The 19,509-nt window shown below is 50.7% G+C and overlaps 3 protein-coding genes across 6 annotated transcripts in view; 2 read left to right on the forward strand and 1 right to left on the reverse strand.

The window, feature by feature from the left end:
- Nucleotides 1-3,048, reverse strand: part of ZC3H7B (zinc finger CCCH-type containing 7B) — a 64,974-nt gene extending 61,926 nt beyond the window's left edge. Inside the window, exon 1 of one of the 3 annotated variants that reach the window (XM_033233816.1) lies at nt 2,801-3,048. The gene's annotated coding sequence lies outside the window, so the exon portion shown is untranslated. The remainder of the gene's footprint in view (nt 1-2,800) is intronic. The other 2 variants (XM_033233817.1, XM_033233818.1) reach the window with 2 other exon arrangements.
- Nucleotides 1,454-2,861, forward strand: LOC117096548 (basic proline-rich protein-like). The gene is made up of 3 exons (XM_033233958.1): nt 1,454-1,463; nt 1,999-2,536; nt 2,644-2,861. Exons 1-3 carry the CDS (start codon nt 1,454-1,456, stop codon nt 2,843-2,845), a joined length of 750 nt encoding a protein of 249 aa, XP_033089849.1. The 3' UTR covers nt 2,846-2,861.
- A 13,848-nt stretch (nt 3,049-16,896) lies between the features above and the next one.
- The window catches only part of RANGAP1 (Ran GTPase activating protein 1), a 41,938-nt gene continuing 39,325 nt past the window's right edge, over nt 16,897-19,509 (forward strand). The window contains exon 1 of one of the 2 annotated variants that reach the window (XM_033233819.1): nt 16,897-18,008. In XM_033233819.1, coding sequence (XP_033089710.1) covers nt 17,882-18,008 — 127 coding nt within the window. In that variant the 5' untranslated portion in view covers nt 16,897-17,881. The remainder of the gene's footprint in view (nt 18,009-19,509) is intronic. The other variant, XM_033233821.1, reaches the window with a different exon arrangement.

Below are 19,509 nucleotides of genomic sequence, written 5' to 3' on the forward strand. Positions count from 1 at the left end.
CAAGTTCAAATTCTACTTCCTAGAAGAAGCCTTCTCTAACTTTTTCAGGTAACCTTGAGCTCTCTTCTCTCCACTCCCACTGCATTGACACCATAATTCTTGTGTTCTCATTGATTCACTAGAGTGAAGTTTCTCTTTCCAGCCAGATAATAAATGACAAAGTTTATTGCAAACCTGCCCCACAGCATCTCACAAGAGGCACTTGAAAAGTAACTTGCAGATGGGCATGAGGTGGCTCACACCTGTAATCCCAGCACTTTGGGAGGCCGAGGTGGGCAGATACGTTGAGCCCAGGAGTTCATTTGAATCCAGATATGTTGAGCCCAGGAATCACTTGAACCCAGGAGGCAGAGGTTGCAGTGAGCTAAGATCGTGCCACTGCACTCCAGCCTGGGTAACAGAGTGAGACTCTGGCAAAAAAAAGAAAGAAAGGAAAGAAAGGAAAGAAAAGAAAGAAAAGAGAGAAAGAAAAAAACTTGTAGCAGCCAGGTTTGGTGGCTCATGCCTGTAACCCTATCCCTTTGGGAGGCAGAGGCAGGAGGATTGCCTGAGCTGAGCCAGCAGACTGAGTTACAATTGTGCTATTGTACTCCAGCCTGGGTGACAGAGTGAGACCTTGTCTCAAAATAAAAAATGAAAAGAAGGCCAGGCAGGGTGGCTCACGCCTGTAATTCCAGCACTTTGGGAGGCCGAGGCAGGAGAATGGCGTGAACCTAGGAGGCGGAGCTTGCAGTGAGCCAAGATCGCACCACTGCACTCCAGCCTGGACGACAGAGGGAGACTCCGTCTCAAAAAAATAAAATAAAATAAAAAATAAAAAGAAAAGTAACTTGCTAAGGTGGCCCAGGACTCTGGGAAAGGGTGACGATTCGGAGCCAGAAAACTGGGTGGGAATCCTACCTCTGCTATCTGACTTTCCAGCAAGACTCACAATTCGGCCTAAAGGTTTTCATCTGGAAAATGTCTACCTGACACAGTTGCTGTGGAGGACAGATGAGCCAACACATGTGAAAGCCCTTTTGTTATAAACTAAAAAGTGATATTTAAGGGGTTATTATTTTCAGATTGAGGGATTATTTTCAGATTCTCTATCCATGTCTCAACCGACATCTCAGCTTTCCTACTAAGACGCGAGACACCAGCGCATCCCACCAAGCTTCTTAGCTCCGCAATAATCTATCAAAACCTCCATTCCTGTCTATCCTATACAAAAGCCAGCAGCTAAGAACACACAGCACCTACGGAACAGAAACTTTATCCCAGCTCAGGGACAACAAAGTGTCTCTCTCCTGGACAGATCTGGTCCCTCCTGGACAGGTTTGTTCTTCCCACCTTAAGTCTCCCCACCTCTCAAACATGCTCCATCCGAGTGTTGACCAGGTGTCATTCCCACCTTGCAGTCCAACTTCTGTGGGAGGTGAACACGCTTGGAAAGAAGACCACCACGGAGGGGATGGCTGTACGTGTGTGGGGGAAGTATTGGTAGTAGAACTAAAGATTCCATCCGCCAGCATTTTGTGTCCAACACAGTTGCTATATGTACTATAATTATCTCATTTGTGTGAAAATTCAAGGATCTGCATGCTGCTATTTTCATCAGGCTGAACTGCAGATGCTGAAGAATATGGCAAGAAGTTGGGGTTCAAAGTCTGATGCCAAAGCTAGCAATCCGAGAAATAAAACCGCTGACCACCAGCTCCCCACTCAGGCCCAGCCCCCTTTCCAGCCCCCAGACTCCCCACGCAGGGCCCTAGCCCGCTAGTCTTCCCCCTCAATTCCCTGCTGGCAACACAGCCATCGGGTTCTATCAGAGTGAGCTCTTTTTATATGATGATTGTTCCCCCTGGGGAAACGGCTTTGTCTGTGAAAGTCCCCCCAACCAGGCACCTTATAAACACCCAAAACAGACAGAGTTAAGGAGAAAGGAGGGGAAAGGAGGAGGGAGCAAGCCCGGAGGGGGGCCCCCAGGCTCGCTGCGGGCAGGATGGGGGGTATAAGGCCGGGGTCGGCGGCTCCCAGGCCCCCAGCCCCGTCAGGGCGCCCCCTCCCCAGGCGCCAGAGCCGGGATCCGCGGCCCCCTAGCACTCCCTGGACTGCCGCGGGCCTCCCACAGGCCTCGGAGTCCACAGACTGATCCTGCGACCGGAAACGCCCCCCTGTCCAGCAAGCCCAGACCGCGCCCCCCTGTCCTGTTGCCCCCTTCACGCGGGCCCGGCTGCAGGCCCCGGATCCCCGGGCTCGCGTGGACGCCGCAGCCGAAAGGGGCGGCCCGTCGGGCGGCCCCGCTCCCCGGCCCTCGACGCGGCCCCTCCAACTGCGGGTGCTGTGGGGCCAAGGCGAACACAAAAGGAAGGGGGGCCCTGCCAGCGACGCCCCTGCCAGCCCCCGAGACCCTCTGCGCGGGGTCGACAAAGCATCCGGGCGCCCCAGAAGCTCCGGATGCCGAAGAGAGAGGCCCCACGAAAATCTCAAGACACCTCCTGGGGGCTGCAGGAGCGGCCAAGTCTCCCCAGCGCCAGGTGCCCCTGGCCGCACGGTAACTTTGAAACTTTGGGGCAGGGCATGGGGACCGGGATCCCCAAAAAGGAGGAAGGAAATGGGGGTTTAGAGACGATTTATTTTTTGCAAAATCCCACTTTCCAGGTGGCCCAGCGCGCGGCCCCGGCCTGGACAGGGCTCTCCGCGCCTCTTCCCCAGCCCAGCCCGGCCCGGGCGTCCCCGAACCCTCGCGCGCGGGCGGCCCTGGACGCGGTGGCCCCGACCTCTGCCCCGGGGGGCTCGGGCCGCGCCAAGCACTTACCTCCGCCGGGCTGCGCTCCCCGCGGGCCTGCGCCGAGCCCGATAAATGGTATGCTATGACTAGAGGTATGATTACGTTATTATTATTAGTAATAATAAGAGTAAATGTTATTTAATTACGGGCGGCCGCATCCTGCTCCCGGCGCCGCCGCCCGGGCAGCTCCGTCCATGTGGCTCTGGAGCGCTTTACTTTCATTTCCAGCTCCTCGGCCGGCCGCTCGCGGCAGCACCCGCTGGAGGCACCGTCTCCCTGCAGCTCTTCCTCCTCGGGTCCTAGAGAGCGCGGCTCCCGTCGCCTCGCCGCGCCCGGGGTGGGCGGCGCAGGCTGCGCACCTGGGGAGAAGGGGGTGGGCGAGTCGGAGAAGCCCCATTCCCCGTCGAAAGCTCATGCCTGGAATTCACCTTTATTTTCTTTAAAAGTGTCCTGCCTTTTAGGGGGGTTTCCTGTGGCAGTTCTGCATTTCTGGGCTAATGCTGCTCAAACCCAGCGCCTCCGCCCTTCCCCATCTGTGTCAAAAGCCCCCCCTCCGGCTTCCAGGTGCTTTCATGAAAGGCTGCCCAAAACCCTTCTCACAGATGGGAACCGGAGACCCAGAGAAGAATCAGGACCTCGCTTGGCTGGAGTTTTATGTATAAGATGTTAAAAAATATTGAATGACACTTGTTAAAACGAGTATAAGGCCGACTTTACTGGCACCATGATGGATGTAGGGACCACTGCAGTGGGTTTTGCGGTCGGGGAGAGTATTTGGGCTCAATTCAGAATTCAGCATGGGCAATGGGAATTTATAAGGAAGGAGCAAGGATCCACTGATTGAGGGCCAATGCATAGGAAACTGCATCAGAGATAAAAGAGGATTCTGGCTTAAACCCATCTAACAAGATTCTGGCTGAAGACAGGCCAAGGTGATCACACATCACCTGAGGAATTGTGGAGAATGAGGAACCTGATGAGATATTGACAATAAGGGCTGGGTGCAGTGGCTCACGCCTGTAATCTCAGCACTTTGGGAGGCCGAGTCGGGTGGATTACCTGAGGTCAGGAGTTCAAGACCAGCCTAGCCAACGTGGTGAAACCCCGTCTCTACAAAAATACCAAAATTAGCCAGGCTTGGTGGTGGGTGCCTGTAATCCCAGCTATTCAGGAGGCTGAGGCACGAGAATCACTTGAACCCCGGAGGTGGAGGTTGCAGTGAGCCAAGATTGTGCCGTTGCACTCCAGCCTGGGAGACACAGTGAGACTCCGTCTCAAAAACGGAAAAAAAAAAAAAAAAAGATATTGACAATCAGGTATGGAGAATGGGGGAATCTAGCTAAACCAACTTAGCAGGATTCTTACCAAAAGCGGACAGTGTGGCCCAGGGGCAGTGGCTCACACCTGTAATCCCGGCACTTTGGGAGGTTTAGGCAGGAGGATCACTTGAGCCCAGGAGTTCAAGACCAGCCTGGGCAACATAGTGAGACCCCATCTCTACAAAAAATTAAAGAATTAGCTGGCATGTGCTGTAGTCCCAGCTACTCTGGAGGCTGAGGCAGGAAGATCACTTGAGGCCAGGAGTTTGAGGCTGCAGTGAGTGATGATCATGCCACCTGCACTCCAGCCTGGGTAACACAGCAAGGCCCTGTCCCTAAAAACAAAACAAAAAACTGGACAATGTAAAGATGAACACAGAAGTCCAAAAGTCAAGGCCTAGTTGAAAAGTTCAGGGGAGCCTAGAGTTTAGTCAAGGAGAGAATCTTTGCCAGGGATATTTCTAGAAAGGATTTGAGGCTGCTTAGAAGACCTACTAGGAAAGGGGAGATTAACCAGACAGACCAGCTATGCATATCCATGATACTGCCTCAGGACTGGTGAAAAGCCTACATTTGAATCCATAGCTCATGATCCAAAGAGTGTTCATGTATCACTACCTGCCCCATTAATTCCTGGAGGACTCTCTCAAGAGTTCTCTCAGATTTCCTTCTTAATCCTCTTCATTTTACACACATGCACACATACACACGTGTATATATTTTTAATTTATTTCAGATCAGCTGTGAGCTTGGCAGACTTCATCTTTACAAATGTTATCTCTTCCACAAGCATTTGTGCCAGACACAATCTTAGGAACTGGGGATATAACAGTGAACCAAATTTTAAAATATTTAAATGCACTGTGCTAAGTTCTAGGAGAGACAAGAACCCAGCGCTGTGTTTACCTTTTTTTTTTTTTTTTTTTGAGACAGGATCTGACTCTCTTGCGCAGGCTGGAAGATAATAGCATGATTATGGCTCACTGCAGCCTCCAGCTCTCCAGGTCCTGGGCTTAAATGATCCTCTGGCCTCAGCCCCCCAAGTAGCTGAGACCACAGGTATACATGCCTACACCTGGCTAATTTTTAAAATTTTTTGTAGAGATGGGGTCTCATGTTGTCCAGGCTGGTCCCCAACTCCTGGAATCGAGTGATCCTCCTCCTGCCTCGGCCTCCCAAAGTGCTGGGATTATAGGTGTGAGTCACTGCACACAGTCTGCGTTTACCTATTTAATTCTCACAGTAATTCTGGAAGATTGGTTTCATCATGCCCATTTTACAGATGAGAAACCGAAGCTCAGAATGAAGTGACTTGCCCAAAGTAGCAGTTCTGTCTCCAGAGTCTGTGTGCTTTACATGGCCTCCTACGCTTTCCTCTGTCTCTGCTTCAAGGGAGACTTTAAAGGGGAACAAAATGCACCTGAACCTGCAGAAGCTCTCAGACTCTTCCTTCTCTGGGTGCCTTCTCCCTCCTCACTACTCTGAGATCAACAAACAAAAAGACAACTTCAGCTGTGCATGGTCGCTGACAGCTGTAATCCCAGCACTTCAGGAGGCTGAGGTGGGAGGATTCCTTGAGTTCAGGAGTTCTAGACCAGCCTGGGCAACACAGTGAGATTCCATCTCTCTCTCTTTTTTTTTTTTTTCCATCTCTCTCTCTTTTTTTTTTTTTTGAGCAAGTTCTCACTTTGTCACCCAGGCTGGAGTGCAGTGGCACAATCCTGGATCCCTGCAACCTCTGCCTCCAAGGTTCAAGTGATTCTCGTGCCACAGCCTCCTGAGTAGCTGGGATTACAGGAATGTGCCACCCTGCCCAGCTAATTTTTTTGTATTTTTTAAAATAGAGATGGAGTTTTGCAATGTCAGCCAGGCTGGTCTCGAACTCCTGGCCTCAAATGATCCACCCACCTTAGCCTCCCAAAGTGCTGGGATTATAGGCACGAGCCACCACACCCAGCCTGTGAGATCCTATCTCTACAAAAAATCAAAACATTAGTGAGGTGTAGTGACACAGGTGTGTGTTTCCAGCTACTTAGGAGGCTGAGGTGGGAGGCTTGCTTGAGCCCAGGAGACTGAGGCTGCAGTGAGCCATGATTGTGCTACTGCACTCCAGTCTGGGCGATAGAGCAAGATCTTGCCAAAAAAAAAAAAAAAAAAGAAAAAAAGAAAAAAGAAAGCCTCTGGCATGAAGAAGGTAGATGTTTTGTCCAGATCTGAAAACAGAATTCAGTGGCCATCAGACATTTCTGCTGTTTAGTGGGAAATCAACCCTTAAGACACCTGGGATAGATGCAAGATCATGGGCTAGAGGCAGTGAGAGGCTGTGCCTGGCAATTTAGGGAGGCTGGATGGTGTGGTGCTTATGTCACTAAGGTGATATTAGGAGGACCAAGGTCCCCAGCCCTGCCACTCGCTGGCTGTGTGACCTTGGCAATTTAGCAGTATCAATTTCTTCATTTGTAAGATAAGGATCAGGAAACTGCATCCACATAAAGTTTGACTTAAGGATTTTAATGAAATACGGGCGTGGTGGCTCACACCTGTAATCCCAGCACTTTGAGAGGCCAAGGTGCGAGGCTTGCTTGAGTCAGGAGTTCGAGACCAGCCTGGCCAACATGGTGAAACCCTGTCTCTACTAAAAATACAAAAATTAGCCAGGCATGGTGATTCAGTGTGCCTGTAGTCTCAGCTACTCAGGAAGCTGAGGCAGGAGAATCCCTTGAACCCTGGAAGAGGAGGTTGCAGTGAGCTGAGATTGTACCACTGCGCTCCAGCCTGGGCAACAAAGACTCCATCTAAAAAAAAAAAAATGGCGGGGGGTGGGGGATTATAATGAATAATGTCTGTAAACCATGTAGTGAAGGCCGAATAAACATAAATGTCAGGCTGGGCATGGTGGCTCACGCCTGTAATCCCAGCACTTTGGGAGGCTGAGGTGGGCGAATCACCTGACGTCAGGAGTTTGAGACCAGGCTAGCCAATGTGGTGAAACCCCATCTCTACTAAAAATACAAAAATTAGCTGGGTGTGGTGGCGGGCACCTGTAATTCCAGCTACTCAGGAGATTGAGGCAGGAGAATCGCTTGAACCCGTGAAGTGGAGGTTGCAGTGACCGAGATTGCACCATTGTACTCTAGCCTGGGCGACAAGAGCAAAACTCTGTCTCAAAAATAAATAAATAAAATTATATATATATATACACACACACACACACACACACACATGCCCTAGGCAATTTACAATGAAACACCCTTGACAACTTATCACATTTACCACCATGGTTATCATTCTCATGTCATCGATGAGGATGCTGAGGCCAGTTGGATTGCTGCATTTTGCCTCAAGTGGACTAGGTGGCAAATGGTCTGGTGATTCCACCACCCCAGGTTGCTGGTGAAATAACGAACACATAACCTTGAAGAGGACTGTCCATCATTCAACGGGGATTCAGCAGGACACCAGCCTCCTATCTCTTCAAGTTGGTACCAACTTGTTCAATTGTTTGGGCTGCCTACGATGGTAAAGGGGTCTTTATTACAAGACCCCAACCAGAGGTGAGGATGCTTGGAGAAAAGGGCTGAAAGGAGGCTGGGCGCGGTGGCTCACGCCTGTAATCCCAGCACTTTGGGAGGCCGAGGCGGGTGGATCACCAGGTCAGGAGATAAGACCATTGTGGCTAACACAGTGAAGCCTTGTCTCTACTAAAAATACAAAAAATTAGCCGGGCATGGTGGCGGGTGCCTGTAGTCCCAGCTACACAGGAGGCTGAGGCAGGAGAATGGGAGGTGAACCCGGGAGGTGGAGCTTGCAGTGAGCTGAGATCGCACCACTGCACTCCAGCCTGGGCAACAGAGCGAGACTCTGTCCCCCCCCAAAAAAAAAAAAAAGAAAGAAAAGAAAGAAAGAAAGAAGGAAAGAAAGAAAAGAAAAGAGAAGGGCCAGGAGGCTGGCATCAGTAGGTTTTCTGGGAAGCCCCATGTTGTCAGTCCCATGTTGTCACAGTGTGCTCTATGTCCCCACGTTAAAGCTGAAATAGCAGTAACAGCCACTGCTTCTTTACTACGAGCCAAACACGTTGCCTCTGTTGATTCTTTTACCCTCTCAAAAACCCTGTAGCTGGGCACAGTGGCTCACATCTGAAATCCTAGCACTTTGGGAGGCCGAGGTAGGTGGATCACCTAAGGTCAGGAGTTCGAGACCAGCCTGGCTAACATAGTGAAACCCTGTCTCTACAAAAAAACACAAAAAGTAGCCAGGTGTGGTGGTGGGCACCTGTATTCCAAGCTACTCAGGAGGCTGAGGCAGGAGGATCACTTGAACCCAGGAAGCGGAGGTTTCATTGAGCTGAAATCATGCCACTGCACTCCAGCCTGGGCAACAGAGTGAGACTCCATCAGAAAAAAAAAAAAAAACCACCTGTAAGATAGGGATTTTTTGGCCGGGCGCGGTGGCTCAAGCCTGTAATCCCAGCACTTTGGGAGGCCGAGACGGGCGGATCACGAGGTCAGGAGATCGAGACCCTCCTGGCTAATACGGTGAAACCCCGTCTCTACTAAAAATACAAAAAACTAGCTGGGCGAGGTGGCGGGCGCCTGTAGTCCCAGCTACTCGGGAGGCTGAGGCAGGAGAATGGCGGAAACCCAGGAGGCGGAGCTTGCAGTGAGCTGAGATCTGGCCACTGCACTCCAGTCCGGGCGACACAGCGAGACTCCGCCTCAAAAAAAAAAAAAAGATAGGGATTTTTTTTTACCCTTTTTCAGAGAGGAACAGAAACAAAACAGTTCTGTGACTTGATCAAGGTCACAAAGCTAAGAAAGAGGCAGAGGTGGGATTCAGTCCCGTGCTTGTGCGTTTATAAGGCATGACCACAGCACCATGACATGGACATCTAGGGGCTGTCATGTGATTGCCTCACTGGAGAAAGGGAGTCAGAGGCTCATGCTCCTAACTGAGGAACTGATAGGTACGTACATCATTTGTTTTCCCTTTTTCGATGAGCACATTCTGCATCAGGCTTATCTCCGAGGAGAGCCTGAGTGCAAGGCAACCTTGGTTGCAACCACGTGCAGGGCTTATTCATTCACCCAGCAAACATTCACTCCCAGGCCCCAGGTCTCCATAGCTCCAGCATGGTCCCAGGTTCTAGCCCTTCAGGCAGGACTCTTAATTTGGGGTCAGCGAAGGGATCTGAAAACGTACAAAAAGCTTGAGGCTTAGGTTTCCTTTTCCTCATTGTAAATTGGGGGTGCTATGGACTGAATGTCTGTGTTTCATCAAAATTCGTATGTTGGGCCGGGTGTGATGGCTCACGCCTGTAATCCCAGAACTTTGGGAGACCAAGGCGGGCAGATCACCTGAGGTCAGGAGTTTGAGAACAGCCTGGCCAATGTGGTGAAACCCCGTCTCTACTGAAAATACAAAAATTAGCCGGGCATGGTGGCACATGCTTATAGTCCCAGCTACTTGGGAGGCTAAGGCAGGACAATTGCTTGAACCTGGGAAGTAAAGGTTGCAATGAGCTGAGATCGCGCCATTGCACTCCAGCCTGGGTGGCACAGCGAGACTCCATCTCAAAAAAAAAAAAAAAAAAAAAAAATTCGTACGTTGAATCTCTAATCCCTAATTGATGGTATTAGGAGGTGGGGCCTGGCGCGGTGGCTCAAGCCTGTAATCCCAGCACTTTGGGAGGCCGAGACGGGCGGATCACGAGGTCAGGAGATCGAGACCATCCTGGCTAACACGGTGAAACCCCGTCTATACTAAAAAAATACAAAAAACTAGCTGGGCGAGGTGGCGGGCGCCTGTAGTCCCAGCTGCTCGGGAGGCTGAGGCAGGAGAATGGCGTGAACCCGGGAGGCGGAGCTTGCAGTGAGCTGAGATCCGGCCACTGCACTCCAGTCCGGGCGACAGAGCGAGACACCGCCTCAAAAAAAAAAAAAAAAAAAAAAAGGAGGTGGGGACTTTGGGAGATAATTAGGTCATGAAAATGGAGCCCTGATGAATGGAATTAGTGCTCTTATAAGAGACACTGGGGAGATGATCTCTCTCTCTGCCAGGTGAGGATACAGCAAGAAAGCAGCCATCTATAAACCAGAAAGGTGGCCCTCACCAACAACCTGACCATGCTGGGACCCTGGTCTTGGACTTCCAGCCCCTAGATCAGTGACATGGCTACTGCTTAAGCCATCCAGTCTATGGTATTTGTCATAGCAGCCTGAGGTGACTAAGACCGGGGTAATATGAGTACTGTACTCAATGGGGCATGGTGGCTTACCCAAAATCCCAACACTGGGAGGCCGAAGTGGGCAGATCACTTGAGCCCAGGAGTTTGAGACCAGCCTGGGCAACATGACAAAACCTTAACTCTGCAAAAAATACAAAAAATTGGCAGGCGCGGTGGCTCATGCCCATAATCCCAGCACTTTAGGAGGCCAAGGCCGGGCATGGTGGCTCACGCCTATAATCCCAGAACTTTGGGAGGCCAAGGTGGGCGGATCACCTGAGGTCAGGAGTTTGAGACCAGCCTGACTAACATGTTGAAACCCCATCTCTACTAAAAATACAAAAATTAGCCAGGTGTGGTGGCACACACCTGTAATCCCAGCTACTTAGGAGGCTGAGACAGGACAATAGCTTGAACCTGGGAAGCAGAGATTGCAGTGAGCGGAGATCATGCTATTGCACTCCAGCCTGGGCAACAGAGCGAGACTTGGTCTCAAAACAACAACAACAAATTAGCCAGGTGTGGCTGGGCGTGGTGGCTCATGCCTGTAATCCCAGCACTTTGGGAGGCGAAGGCAGGTGGGTCATGAGGTCAGGAGTTTGAGACCAGCCTGACCAACATGGAGAAACCCCGTCTCTACTAAAAATACAAAATTAGCCAGGCATGGTGGCACGTGCCTGTAATCCCAGCTACTCAGGAGGTTGAGGCAGGAGAATCACTTGAACCTGGGAGGCAGAGGTTGCGGTGAGCCGACATCACGCCATTGCACTCCAGCCTGGGCAATAAGAGCGAAACTCTGTCTGAAAAAAAGAAAAATAAACAAATAAAAATTTAAAAATAAATTAAAAGTAAAATAAAAAAAAATACAAAAAGTAGCCAGACATCGTGGCACATGCCTGTAATCCCAGCTACTCAGGAGGGTGAAGCAGGAGAATCTCTTGAACCCAGAAGGCAGAGGTTCAAAAGAACCTCCTCTCAGTGAGCCAAGATTGCGCCACTGCATCCCAGACTGGGCGACAGAGTGAGACTCCATCAAAAAAAAAAAAAAAAAAGGAATTATTATTTTTTTAAGATTGGAGTCTCACTCTGTCAATCTGGCTGGAGTACTCTATGGCATGATCTTGGCTCACTGCAATCTCCACCTCCTGGGTTCAAGCGATTCTCCTGCCTAGGCCTCCCAAGTAGCTGGGACCACAGGCACGTGCCACCATGCCCAGCTAATTTTTTTGTATTTTTAGTAGCGACCATATTGGTCAGGTTGGTCTTGAACTCCTGACCTCGTGATCCACCCACCTCGGCCTCCCAAAGTGCTAGGATTACAGGCTTGAGCCACCGTGCCCAGCCAATGAAGGAATTACTAAAAGAGAAGATAATCTGCCAGAAACCATTTGGTACTGGGAAATCCTCCATAAATATTAGAGCAGAATGTAAGCTCCTCCATAGACACCATCCTTTTCAATCTCTTTCATCACTGGATTTTCAGGAGCTGGAACAGTGCCTGTTGGAACATAGATGTTTGATAACTATTTGTAGAACAAATGAATTATTTTAATGATATTTATCAAAGTTAAAAAAATAGTTTGCTCTAGTGGGAAGTCCCTGGCTTGAGCTCTGAGAAAGATGTAGTTCAAGTGTCCCTCATAGATGATGCAGCCAACCCGCTCCCGCCAGTGGAGGGGACCCTCGGGGAGGCTGCCTTGCCCTGCAGGTGGGCTGACCCATCTCTCTCCAGGGGCCACAGGCGAGCACCCCATTGGGTGTTGGGAATTTCTCTCCACATTCCTCACATGTCTGGCATACTTTAGCCATTTGTTTTTGATCTGACTAAACAGCAAGTCAGCAGCCTTGGTCTGTTTTCAGGAATCCAACATAAATATTATTATTTATTCCATTTACAATTGGCAATTAAGTTTGTTTTCAGGCACCAGAATGGAATTTAAAACACTCAGTTAAGTAAACCAGACTAATCAGAGGCAGCCTGCTTTTGTCTTGGAAACATTCTTTACAAAAACAACAAAAGAAGCCTGCACTGTTAACAGAGAAAGGCCTGGAACACTCTGCTTCTCCTGATTCCCCCTTAAACTCACCTCACACTCACGAGTGAAGTGTATATGTTGAAAACAACCACAGAAGGGCAGAAATGGTGGCTCACACCTGTAATCCCAGCACTTTGGGAGGCCGAGGTGGGTGGACCACCTGAGGTCAGGAGTTCAAGACCAGCCTGGCCAACACGGTGAAACCTCATCTCTACTAAAAAAACAAAAATTAGCTGGGCATGGTGGTAGGCACCTGTAATCCCAGCTACTCGGGAAGCTCAGGCAGGAGAATCGTTTGAACCCAGGAGGCAGAGGATGCAGTGAGCCGAGATCATGCCATTGCACTCCAGCCTGGGCGACAGAGCAAGACTCCGTCTCAAAAAACATATAATAATAATAAATAAAAAATAATAATAATAGAAAAGGACCCTAGAGACCTGGCTTCTATTCTCTTCCTCTCTCTCTCTCTCCTTTTTTCTTTGAGACAGGGTCTTTTTCTGTCATTCAGGCTGGAGTGCAGTGGCCTGACCATGGCTCATTGCAACCAACCTCCACCTTCTGGGCTCAAGGTTCCTCTTGCATCAGCCTCCCTAGTAGCTGGGACTCCAAGTATGTACCACCATGACTGGCTAATTGTTTTTAACAGAGACAGGGTCTCACTATGTTGCCCAGGCTGGTCTCAAATCCTGGGCTCTAGCAGTCTTCCTGCCTTGGCCTCCCAAAGTGCTTGCATTACAGCTGGTTGTGAGTCACCGTGCCCAGCCTTGTCTCATGTGTAAGTCAAACTGTAACTTGGGTCTGAATTCTTCATTTGTTGAAATAAGGAACAAGATAGCTTTGGATGACACCATCCATTTGTCAAAGGCTATGGTTACACTTCTTGGGCCAGGCAGACTAGCTCTCAGGTTATAACTTGAAAGAGAGAAAGCTGGAGAAAGGGCTGGAAGGATAAAGAGAGAAGATAAGTAGTGTGTTGCTTGGAAACAGTGATTTTTTTTTTTTTTTTTTGAGGCAGAATTTTGCTCTTGTTGCCTAGGCTGGAGTGCAATGGCGTGATCTTGGCTCACTGCAACCTCCGCCTCTCAAGCTGAAGAGATTCTCCTGCCCCAGCCTCCCGAGTAGCTGGGATTACAGGTGTCCGCCACCATGCCCAGCTAATTTTTTGTATTTTTAGTAGAGACGGAGTTTCACCATGTTGGCCAGGCTGGTCTTGAACTCCTGACCTCAGATGATCCACCCACCTTGGCCTCCCAAAGTGCTGGGATTACAGGCATGAGCCACCGTGCCCAGCCAGAAACACTGATGATTCTTGATTCTCCTGCCTTGCTGGGCACCCTTGGGCAAACCCCCTGTTCCTTTTTTTTTTTTTTTTTTTTTGAGACGGAGTCTCGCTCTGTCGCTCGGGCTGGAGTGCAGTGGCTAGATCTCAGCTCACTGCAAGCTCCGCCTCCCGGGTTCCCGCCATTCTCCTGCCTCAGCCTCCCGAGTAGCTGGGACTACAGGCGCCCGCCACCTCGCCCGGCTAGTTTTTGTATTTTTTTTTTTTTTTTTTTTTGAGGCGGAGTCTCGCTCTGTCGCCTGGACTGGAGTGCAGTGGCCGGATCTCAGCTCACTGCAAGCTCCATCTCCCAGGTTTACGCCATTCTCCTGCCTCAGCCTCCCGAGTAGCTGGGACTACAGGCGCCGCCACCTCGCCCGGCTAGTTTTTGTATTTTTAGTAGAGGCGGGGTTTCACCGTGTTAGCCAGGATGGTCTTGATCTCCTGACCTCGTGATCCGCCCGTCTCGGCCTCCCAAAGTGCTGGGATTACAGGCTTGAGCCACCGCGCCCGGCCAGTTTTTTGTATTTTTTAGTAGAGACAGGGTTTCACAGTGTTAGCCAGGATGGTCTCGATCTCCTGACCTCGTGATCCGCCCGTCTCGGCCTCCCAAAGTGCTGGGATTACAGGCTTGAGCCACCGCGCCCGGCCCCCTGTTCCTTTTCAAACCCCAGTCTCCCCATTTGTAAAGAGGTTTAAGATAGAATCAGGAGGCCGGGCACGGTGGCTTACGCCTGTAATCCCAGCACTTTGGAAGGCCGAGTAGGCGGATCACCAGGTCAGGAGTTTGAGACCATTCTGATCAATACGGTGAAACCCCGTCTCTACTAAAAGTACAAAAATTAGCTGGGCGTGGTGGCGTGTACCTGTAGTCCCAGCTACTCTGGAGGCTGAGGCAGGAGAATCGCTTGAACCTGGGAGGCGGAGGTTGCAGTGAGCTGAGATCGCACCACTGCACTCCAGCCTGAGCAACAGAGCGAGACTCCATCTCAAAAAAAAAAAAAAAAAAAAATCAGGATACAGGAGTGACATAATCCAGATTGCTAGGGGGTGCTGTCAGGCTGAGTTTGTGATTTTTAGCTTCGAATGTGAACACCTTCAGGCAGAACATCCACTCTCCAATTCCCCACGAATCCCCCCAAGCCCCCCCAAGCCCCGCCAAGCCCCATGACTTCCTGTTACCTCCTAGGCCTTGAAGGCCACTGAATTTCCGGTGTCTAAGAATTCCCTTCCAGTTCCAAAAATCCCAAGACCCATCAGCTAAGATGTTCCCCTGCCCACCTTCCTCTTCCCTTTGGGAGGTCTCTGTGCGCAGACCAAGGAAAGTCTCAAGAAGTAAATTTGGAAAAGGGAGCCTGCAGATCACCCCAAGGAAAATCCAGACTGATTTGATCAGTCCTAGCTGGAAGCAGCACAGGAATAGCATGAGGCCTAGGCTGGAGTGCAGCAACATTTTAAGCAAACATCCGGTAATCTGACTAGTATCTGGTTCAAATGGGGAAACCTCAAGCACCTATGACAGGCCTAGCCCAGAGAAGATGCTGCCCAGATGGATACAGCGCCTCCTCCCCAGACCCTCCCAGGCTGAGGAGGAAACGCCAAGAACAGTGTTAACTCTGTCCAAGAGCCCCAGAGCCCCAGGCCAATTGCTGTGGTGCTTTGCATCTTGCTGTGGGCACCTGCCAGAGGGAAAGACTCATGAAGTAGCATTTGACATGGGCCTTGTAGGAGAGGGAAGGTGGAAAGAGGATCCACATCTCAGGAACTTTGAGAACTGGGAGAGTTACCCTCTGTCTAGAGCTTCAGTTTTCTCATCTCTGAGCTGGGAAGGGTGGTAATGATGCCCACTTCCCTTTTGGTGGTGAAGATTAAATGAGCTGCATGTAAAAGGATATGGCATGATCTGTTTATTCATTTATTTATTTTGAGACGGAGTCTTGCTCTGTTGCCCAGGCTGGAGTGCAATGGCACGATCTTGGCTCACTGCAACCTCTGCCTCCCGGGTTCAAGCAATTCTCCTGCCTCAGCCTCCTGAGTAGCTGGGATTCCAGGCATGCGTCACCATGTCCGGCTAATTTTGAATTTTTAGTAGAGGCGGGTTTCTCCATGTTGGTCAGGATGGTCTCAAACTCCTGACCTCAGGTTATCCGCCCGCCTCTGCCTCCCAAAGTGCTGAGATTACAGGCATGAGCCACCACGCCCAGCCTGCATGATCTGTTTTAACTTTTTTTTTTTTTTTTAAGTTTTTGAGACAAGGTCTTGCTCTGTCACCAGGGCTGAAATGCAGTGGTGCGATCATGGCTCACTGCAGCCTCAAGCTCCCAGGCTCAAGATCCTCCTGCCTCAGTCCCTTAGCTGAGACTACAGGCATGCACCATCACGTCCAACTCATTTTTGTATTTTTTGTCGAGACAGGGTTTGACCATGTTGCCCAGGCTGGTCTCGAACTCTCTCGTCTATAATCCCAACACTTTGGGAGGCCGAGATGGGCAACAAGAGTGAAACTCCGTCTCAAAAAAAAAAAAAAAAAAAAAGCTGTTTGTGTTTTTATGCTTAAATTCACACCTGCAGAAAAGTTGCAAAAAGGTTCAAAGAACTCCCATATCCTTCAACTAGATTAACTAACATTTTGCCACATTTGTGTCTCTGCTTTCTCTATGTATATGTGTATTTCTTAACCATAAAGGTTGCTGACATCATGTCCTTTATGTCCCTAATTATTTCAGCATTTTTCCCCAAGAACAATGGCAGTCTCTTACATAACCCCGTACCATAATCAAAATTAATAAATTTAACATTGATACAATATTATTATCTAATATACAATCAAATTTTGCTGTTTCAGTATTGTCCTTTATAGCAATCCCCACCCAGGATCCGATCCAGGACGATGTATTGCATTCAGTTGTCTTTTTCGTTTCCTGTAATCGGCAACAGTTTCTCAGTTTTTCTTTGTCTAACATTATACAAACATTTCGGGAAGGGTACAGATCAGTTATTCTGTACCGTGTCCCTCAGCTTGGGTTTCTCGTGATTAGACTAAGGTTGTAGACCGGACGGTGACGCCGTGTTTTTCTCAGTGCATCACACAGAAAGCGTGCGATGAATGTCAGCTTGTCCTGCTGTTGATGTTAACGTGGCCGTTCAAGCGGTGTCTGCAGTTTCTCTACGATAGTTACTATTTCCCCTTTTTAATTATCAGGTAATTTGTGCATATTTATGTGGAAGCCTTCGAATGCCCTTTCAGTTTCATGGGACGGAAAAGAACACTTTCTTTCGGCAAATGGATACCTGTGTCTTGCGGAAGAGACCCAGCAGCCAGCAGTACCTATGTCAACAAAGTTACGCGAACAAAACCTTTCCGGAAGAGCTGAGGGACCTGGGTGCAAAGCATTCTGGGAATTGTAGTCTCTGGATGCTCCCGGCTGAACACCGCCCTGCGGTCTCTGCGAGAAAGAGCCAGAAGCCGCCAGGGGAGGGCGAAGAGGAGGGCGGCGGGGACGCTCTGCGCGCGGTGCGCCATGGGACGGGTAGTTCACGGCGCGCGCTCCGTCGCGCCCCCAGCTGGGGAACGGGACTACCCTACCCGAGAGGCCGCGCGTGCGGGGCGAGGGCAAGCCGGCCTGGGCCTCGAACAAATCAAATCGAAGCAAAGAAACTGCCGGCTTTCAAAATCCTCCTCCTCCGCCATCATCCGCGGCGGTGCGGAGAGCAGGTGGTGCTGGAAGCGCGTGAGGCCGGGAGCGCGAGAGAGCTGACAGACGAGCCAGCTGGACATCTGGACCGCTGGACCCGGAGGTGGCGACCCCGGCCTGACCCGGACCCTAAATCCGTCCCCGCCCCACCGGGCGGAGGCGCGTGCTCGGTTACCCCCACGCGGCGGCGCCGCCTGTTTACGGTAGAGTCAGGGTCCCTTTCCTTTCACAGTCACCTGCCTGGAAGAGGGGTGCGGGGCGAGGAGGGCGTGGCGCCCCTGTGCGCCTTCTGCCTGCCCCCTCGGCCTTCTTCACTAAGTCTTCGATGGCCGAGCGCCCCGGGGTGGCAGTGGGAGTGGGGTTGTTGGGCGGCGCTGGCTCCTTTCACAAATGGGGAAACCGAGGCTTAAAGGGCGTCTGACTCGCCGGAGCAGCTCAGCCTGCAGCTGCTAGCAGTGGCGTCTCATATTAGCATCGTTGTCAACCGGAGGCGGTGCGAGTCCGCCGGGGATTCCAGATGGGTCTCCCGCGCCGCCCGCCTGTCATTTGCGGCCTGTATTCGCGAGTCGCTCCTCCGGCGCCGCCTCCCAACAGGCCCACGCCGACGGGGGGCCCGGGCTGGCGCCGCTGTCCCTGGAATCGATGTGAGTCACTGCTGACGCTTTGCAGGAGCATGCATCTCACCTCAGAAAGTCGCCGACGCTGCTGCGGAGCAGGGAGGGGATGTTTCTTTATTAACCCTTTGCTTTTGCTCTGGTGCTGACCCTTTGCTGACCTTGGACAAATCAATTCACGTTTCTGTGCTCCAGTTTCTTGGTCTATAAAGTGTGTGTGGAGGAGTGCATCTCTTTGTCTGGCTCTCTCTTGGACTGAGAAATAGGCCCCCTTTCAGCTGAGAAGTTCTGTCCCTATTCTATTTGGAGGCTTCACCACCACCTTTTACCCTCAGATTGTCTCATCTCAGAACTGCAAGAGATGCTGGGGTTTCAGGTTAATTTTTTGTTGGTTTTTCTTTAATTTTTTTTTTTTTAATCTTTTTAGAGACAGGCTCTCCCTCTGTCACCCAGGCTTGAGTGTAGTGGAACCATCACCGCTGAACTACAGCCTCGGCTTCCTGGGCTCATGCGATCCTCCCACCTCAACTTCCCAACTCATGGGGACTACAGGTGCCATCACACCTGGCTAATTTTTAAATTTTTCTTTGGGGACAGGGTCTCATTCTGTTGCCCAGACTTGTCTCCAACTCCTGGTCTAAAGTGATCTTACCGCCTAGCCTCCCAAAGTGTTGTAATTACAGGTGTGAGCCACTGCACTGCGCTGGTTTCTCGTTAATTTTTTTTTTTTTGAAACAGGGTCTCCAGAAGTGCAGTAGCAAGCTCTCAGCACACTACAGCCTCCACCTCCAGGGCTCAAGTGATCCTCCCACCTTACCCCTCAGGTAGCTGGGACTGCAGGCACCCGCCACCACACCTGGCTAGTTTTTGTATTTTTAGTGGAGACCGTTTCAGCACATACCCAGGCTGGTTTCTAACTCCTGGGCTCAGTCGATCCACCCACCTCAGCCTCTGGAAATGCTGGGATTACAAGAGTGAGCCATTGCACCCGACTCTGGTTAATTCTTTTTTTTTTTTTTTTTTTTTTTTGAGACGGAGTCTCGCTCTGTGGCCCGGGCTGGAGTGCAGTGGCCGGATCTCAGCTCACGGCAAGCTCCGCCTCCCGGGTTCACGCCATTCTCCTGCCTCAGCCTCCCGAGTAGCTGGGACTACAGGCGCCCGCCACCTCGCCCGGCTAGTTTTTTTTGCATTTTTTAGTAGAGACGGGGTTTCACGGTGTTAGCCAGGATGGTCTCGATCTCCTGACCTCGTGATCCGCCCGCCTCAGCCTCCCAAAGTGCTGGGATTACAGGCTTGAGCCACCGCGCCCGGCCAATTCTTTTTTTTTGAGACGGAGTTTCACTCTTGTTGCCCAGGCTAGAGTGCAATGCCACGATCTCGACTTGCCCCAACATCTGCCTCCCGGGTTCAAGTGATTCTCCTGCCTCAGCCTCCTGAGTAGCTGGGATTACAGGTATGTGCTACTACGCCCAGTTAATTTTGTATTTTTGGTGAAGACGGGGTTTCACCATGTTGGACAGGCTGGTCTTGA

Source organism: Trachypithecus francoisi, unplaced genomic scaffold (assembly GCF_009764315.1).
Source record: "Trachypithecus francoisi isolate TF-2019V2 unplaced genomic scaffold, Tfra_2.0 Lachesis_group14, whole genome shotgun sequence".
In the NCBI taxonomy this organism is placed as follows: Eukaryota; Metazoa; Chordata; class Mammalia; order Primates; family Cercopithecidae; genus Trachypithecus; species Trachypithecus francoisi.